This window comes from Fusarium redolens (assembly GCF_020744475.1).
Source record: "Fusarium redolens strain MPI-CAGE-AT-0023 chromosome Unknown BKA55scaffold_4, whole genome shotgun sequence".
NCBI classification, from domain to species: Eukaryota; Fungi; Ascomycota; class Sordariomycetes; order Hypocreales; family Nectriaceae; genus Fusarium; species Fusarium redolens.
The window spans coordinates 47,547-54,340 of NW_025763667.1; the positions used below are offsets into that span (position 1 = coordinate 47,547).

The following is a 6,794-nucleotide window of genomic DNA, read 5'->3' on the forward strand; positions in this document are numbered from 1 at the left end:
GACGCGCCCGCTTGAGTCCAACGCCATTTTCAGTCTTCAGCCTTTTCCTTCGTCTTTTATATTGGCATTTATGCAATCCCATTCCTAGCTGCCCGTTGACTCTGCTTCCCAGGGCCATCTACGTCAAAAAGCCCGTCTCCTATTCATATTTACCCCTTCAATCAATCCCTCCGGTGCCCGAGACTACGACGACGGTCTTGACCTTACAAGGTCACCTGAATGCAACGCCATGTTTTCTTCTATCGCGCAAGAAAAGTTCTACTTCCATGAGGAAATTGATACTGATAATAACCGAGAATCATCCTCAAGTTTTCGAAGTGGCAGCTCTTACACGATCTCTACCGAGGATCACGCAACTTCAAAACTCTCCAACGGCATCCTAAGGCCTGGTACACCTGAAGATAGCGAGTGTACCAAAGATGACATGGCTGTCTCTAGCAGGCCGTCGCACCAGGTTGACTACCTATCCCATGATTGGCGGGAGGAGGATATTTGGTCCTCGTGGCGTTACGTTGTGATGCGACGAGGAGATTTGTCTGACAGCGAACGGTTAGAAAATGCTGTTTGGAGAACGTGGATGAAGGCCAAATATGACCTAACAACAGTTTCTCCCGAGAAACTCAATTGGTTTGTACTCCTGGGATTAAACATGATGTCTGATTTACATACTTACATCTCTCTAAGGCTCAAGGACCACGATATAACCTGGCTTTATGGTCCTCTACACTCGGTACCGAATCCCTTTAATTCCACCCAGACCGAGCTGTCCGAGGTACCATTGCCCAAAACCGATTCACATGTGAACCTCGATAGGAAGCCAATCCTGAAGAAGCGGAGCATGTCCGAAGAAATACTACAACGATCGTTATCAACAGCTTCGATATCCAAGCAAGCTAGAGCTGCTGGTAACATGCAAGAGACCGGAGATACTTTACACCCTCATATAAGCTTTTTATCAACCGAGGATCTCGCCCTACCATTTCCTCGAGGTCAACTGGATAGTGCAAGCAGCAGTGTCACTCTAGTCACAGAGTCTTCTGGAACCATATCCCCCAATGGCGAGCGGAAGCGCACTCATTTCAACGAACAAGTCGAGCAATGCATTGCTGTCGAAGTTGAAGGCATCCAAAATGATGATAACGAGCCGGACACTGGCCGATATGGCGATGATAGTGATCCAGACGATGGGGTGATGGTGAAGTGCAGGAAGACAAGGACGTGGCCGTTTTTTGAACGGGACACTCCAGAGTCAAAGCTATCTGAAGGAAAAACAATTGCCATGCTCCCGTCCACTACTATCAAGAATTGGGAAGACTATCCAGAACAAGTAGGGACGGCTAGCAAGCACTCTCGAAGCCCAGTCATTCCCTCTTCGTCAGAAGATAATCATCGACCTGCTAAGCAGACCCAAATATTCGTTGTCGAGGAAAGGGATCAAGACAGTCTCGATGATGTACGGCCGAGCCCCTGCAAAAGCTGGCCGCCATCGCCCGCTGAAAATACTAACAGCGGCCTTCCTTCGTGGCTCTCTTCGGACAGCCTTTGTGAAGAGCCGGTGGGCATGCGGATGACTCCTTCTGGCATGCTTATGCCGTATGAGGAGGAAGAAATACCATCGGCGGACGGCATTCTTGGCCGTATTATAGATACGGTTAATACCGCCCGTGACATTGCTCATGTTATCTGGACCATGGGCTGGGAGAAGTGATGAGACCTCATCCTTTGGATTTTGCTGACTTTGGTGGGTTATCGAACGCATCTCATGTTTCTGATATACGTCTTTGTCAGCGATGCACTTTAATTCTAATACATTTTCAGGCTTCACTAGGCTCACTAAGAAACAGAGTAGCTATAATGCCATGAGGTGCATTATAAGGAACGCGCATACCAATATACATGCGTTTCACGAGGTTTAGTATGGCATATGCTGAAGTTGCAAGGAATCAGTTATAGTTTAGTGAGTGAAGAAGGTATATCTTGGATAAAAAAGAAGGTATAAAGGAAGATCAGAGAGATGTTGTAGACAGCCTAGAAATTTGAAGAAACACATGTCAGCCGCGTCACTATTTAGTCTGCAATGAAAAGCTGGTTTGGTATGATAATTGAAAATCCTCCTTGAGTAATGCCGAATTCGACACCCTTAGGTAACAACCTGTCACTGTAGCGTTCGAGAACAGAACGTTGGCCATTGTGGTTTTTGTACACGAAGCCACATCTTCTGAAACGTCAAGAAGTAGCTGCCCGAAGGCGATCAGCGCCCAGGGAGAGCTGCTGACATTTCGCCGTAAAGTCTTCTCGGCCATTTCAAGAATGCTATATCTCTTGGACTGGTAATGTGCGTGACGATTGATTGAGCGATAAGGCTAGGATAGCATTTACAATTGGGCATTCTGTCAAACTTCTATTGGACCTCAGTTACTAGAGCTTATAGAAAGTAGACTGATGTATGCAAGGCATGATGAATTAATAATCTACTTTGCTTAACATGAGTTGAAGTTGACTAGAGATAGCCTAAATCTTGTCCAGTAGAGAACCTGGATAGGGTACTCGGGTAGGGCCTTGAGACCGGCCCCCCTTAGCCTAACCCATTCCACACGTGGAGCCTGAGGGTCAGGCACGGGGGGTACGGTGACTAGGAAAAGGGTCGGTTGACTAGGGAAATTAAGCTACCTCATTTTTATATGTGCGCCCCACCAAATTAGATGTACTTCCTTTGCCACGGATAACTACATGATTGTGACCGGACCAACCCCTCCATTTGCAACCCCCACCAAAAATGCATATTGCCAAAACACCAAGCAACCATCACGACTATTCGGTATTTTCTTCATCCTTTGGGATAACGAACTCGCCCTAACTGACTTCAATAGTATCCCCAATGACTATTTCTTCATTATCATCATCATATTCATCATCTTCATCCATTTCCTCATCATCTTCAACGATTTCTAAGCCGTCAGCTTCCAACGACATCTTCTTCCGATTAGAGCGGCGTTTTTCCTCGTCACTGACAATAAATTCCAACGCCTCCTTCACGATATTGAAGTCATAGTCAAATGGAAGAAGGAATTGGGGATTCCAGTGAAAGATAAATACTCTAGGGGCTTCCCGACTTTCTGATTTCTTTGCATTAGTCGCTTTCACCTTGGAATCTTTGCTTTTAGCCAGAAGCTCGCGGTGAAGCCGGTATCTTGACCCTATCACCGCCGTCGACCGTATACAATCTTGGTGTTGTTTTTTTATATAAAATTCGGCCGCTGTGAATAGCTTCCTTTTCTGAGAATAAGTCGGCTGGCTGCTGTATAGATCAGCAACCCGTAGATCCTTTAAAGAAGCCCTGAGCATCTTCCTGACCGCTGCAATCCATCGTCGTAAATACCCGACTTCAACCCTAACTTCTTTAGTGTGCATACGAGCTTCCTCGGCCGCCTGACCGGCCAGCCGGTTGTGCTGATCCTTTGCGACGCGAAGTCTGGCATCATATATAGTAATTGGCCCGTAATTTGCCAGTATGGTGGTCCCCTGATCCCGGGCAGACCTTCTAAGGTTCTTCTCCTTGAGACGGCGCATTTCCTGAGTCGCAGTAATCCCATTGACTGCGAGAGTTGTATGTGCTTTCTGCAGCTTCTCATTGACATGTGACACTGAGGGAGTCAGAGGCGTGCCCGAGGTTATTGAGCATTCGATCCTGAGGGCCACATATTCCTCGTACTGACGGATCTGCCGTAACTTGAGCTCCGGCGTGTTCATTTCGATCCAGTTGACGCACGGGGGTGGCGTTGACATCAATCGAATCTCCTGGTCGTGACGATTCGAATGGTGTATCTCATGAGGCGGCGTAACGCCGTCTTCCTCACTCATTTCGGAGTTGCTATCGCTGCTGTGGGTGGAAGAGGACCCTCGTGAGATATAGCCGGGTAACGACTCTTCAGCTACCTCCAAAGATAGTGATGATAAGGGATTTATCATACGGGCTAGTACAACCTCAGGATCGAAGGGATAGATGCCGGTCTTTTGCCAAGATGAGATGATAGTGCTTCTCTTAGTAGTACGGGCGCGTACCTCCTGTAAATGGAACAAAAAGTCAGCTTTATTGAAGTCTGTAGCGCCATCTGCAATCTCACGAAGAAGGATTTCCTGATGCCAATGCTTGTATACACAGAATAGCCCTACATCTAGCGGTTGAAGGATATGTGTCAAGTGAGGCGGGAAAGGGAACAACACCACGCCTGCATCTTGGGCTTTTTGGAAAAGCTCTTTGGTAAAATGATTCTCACAACCGTCTAGTAATAGTGTTCTTTTTCCCGGACTCAAAGAAGTCCGGGAAAGCCGTTCAAAGTGGTCGAAGAATTCTAGCGCGGAGATATCATCGATATAGCCGTTTGGTGTTGTAACGATCGTTGTGCCCGGTTCAAGGCGGTTGTCAACCCACCGAGACGGCAGCTGTACGCCCGGCATGATGATAAACGATGGAATAACCCGTCCTTTTGCTGATATAGACTCAATGATCGTGACGCTTATTGTCTCGTGTGCATCAGTCAAGATAGGCTTGTCGATTTCCCCAAAAGTCCACAGGAACATCCCATTTTTAAGATAACCGATCTGGAAGCCTGTCTCATCGATGTTCCACACATCCTCGTAATCTATGCCTTTTTCCGCGTAATCATGCCACTTGCGAAACCACTCTTCGACGTTGGCTCGGTCTGCCATCGCCTTTCTTTGCACTGCGATGGTTGAACTCTTCTTTCTATGAAGAATAGAGGAATATCTTCTTAGAAAACGTCTTGCCCAGTATCTAGAAGCCGTTGGAAGTCGGTCAGTTGCTTTTAGAATTGAATTAGCATACTGTCGAAGAGTACGCATCTGTATATGATGTCCCTGAGTGACGCGGCGCCAGCACCAAGCGAGGATCGCCTTCTCTTCTTCCGGCGAAAAAAGCGTGAAGTTGCCGCCATTTTGAGAGACAGGATGTTTTCCTTTTTGTCGAGAAAGCAACCTTTTATATGGTACCCTCCATGCCTTAGCAGCTTTAACAGCTGAGGAGTAATATCCTTCCCTTAGAAGCTCGACAGCCGCGACAGTACGCGTCTCAAGGTTATGAGCTGTATATCGCAAGACATTAGGGTTTCCGGTGTCAGAATTGATATATTTTTGTACTGCAGTAAGAGCCGGTTCAGGGCTTTTGATTGATGTATCCATCGTCTCAATTGAATAGAAATTGCAATTATCATGACTGAATAAAGTAATTACCTTGTTGGTGTTGAGGACGTTGAGTGGTGATTTCGTTGCGATGTTTGTGAGGGGTAATGACATATCGCGGGCATCATCAGTGCAGTAAAGAGGGACAATTCAACTAAAGGAGTGACTTATTTTTTTGGTGGGGCTACATACAAAAATGAGGTATCTAATTTATTCCCCAGTCACCCGCCCCTTTCCCTAGTCAGCCTACCCCCCGTGCTTGACGCACGGGCACCTACGGTGGAAAGGAAAGCACGGGGGGTCGGTCTCTAGACCCTACCCGAGTAGTCATAATAACCCTCTACCTCGGTCGAGGTTTTTGCCTGTCATGAACTTGGCAGAGAGCTTGTTTCTCGTATCTCGCTCGCTACTTCTTCCACAAATTAAGAGCATCGATCGGACAGAATAACTAGATCTTCATCTAAAAGAGCTATAAAGCCAAGCAGGTACCGAAAAGCCGAGATCCAGACCCTTTGAAAAGCCACTGACCAGGGGGTAGAGTTGCATTTGCGTCTGCACAACAGTCAATGAACCCCTCTTCAGCATCACGTAAGCAGAGTTGCTTATCTTATCAAACCACTTGCGCAGGCGTCGTCTAGGCGCACAGGACCTGTGTGCTCGGGGCACAGACCCCCCTGTCAGCAGGCTAGGGGCACAGCCCCCTGACTAAGCATTCATCATTTATGGGTGGCCAATACAGAGGCGCCCTCCTTTCAATATTTGCGCGCCTGGGGGTACATAAGTTGCTCTCCAACTAAGCCCAAATACCATCAACCAGACCACAAAAACGGGGGAATCAGTACCATCTAAATAATAAGTGAATTTTGCATTGGTTTTTTAATATTTTTGCTAGTTTCGTAAGTATCAATCTATTGCCCTGGGTGCTAGAAGTTTTGTTTCTGCTTCTGTACACCTTTTTCGTTTGAGTTTGCTGACATCAGCGGGCGGGCGCGCCCTCTGCAGTACAAGTGTAGACACAGAACTCCTTGCCAAAAACTCATAAAAATGAGATATAATATACTAGTAAAGAATATGCATGCTTCCCTAGTAGCTTGTTCTTATTTATATATACTTAAACCACTCGTTTTTATAGTTTGGATAAGGGTATTTGGGCTTAGTTGGAGAGCAACTTATGTACCCCCAGGCGCGCAAATATTGAAAGGAGGGCGCCTCTGTATTGGCCACCCATAAATGATGAATGCTTAGTCAGGGGGCTGTGCCCCTAGCCTGCTGACAGGGGGGTCTGTGCCCCGAGCACACAGGTCCTGTGCGCCTAGACGACGCCACTTGCGCAGGCTACTGGAAAGCTTGCAGATTGGGAATTTAATGGCCTGATTCAAATGAGGATTATCATGATCCGCAATGGCATAGACCCCAGATATGGAGTCGTCGGCAATGACGCGCTATTAGCCCTTCTATTCTAAAGACTGGGTTGACAGAAAGGAGGCTATCATGAACTTGCTCCTTGATTGAGGTGCATGTGCTTCTGATGGCGACTTGCCGGTGGCTGAAGAGATTGGCTGTGAAATGGGCAGACCCTGGATTGGCAAGACGAC

General features: G+C 47.1%; 1 protein-coding gene across 1 annotated transcript; it reads left to right on the forward strand.

The window, feature by feature from the left end:
* Positions 1 to 229: 229 nt before the first annotated feature.
* BKA55DRAFT_503839 (uncharacterized protein) lies at positions 230 to 1,708 on the forward strand (the record flags this gene model as incomplete). Its single annotated transcript, XM_046187044.1, has 2 exons — positions 230 to 627; positions 685 to 1,708. 2 exons carry the CDS (start codon positions 230 to 232, stop codon positions 1,706 to 1,708), a joined length of 1,422 nt encoding a protein of 473 aa, XP_046052519.1.
* Positions 1,709 to 6,794: the final 5,086 nt, after the last annotated feature.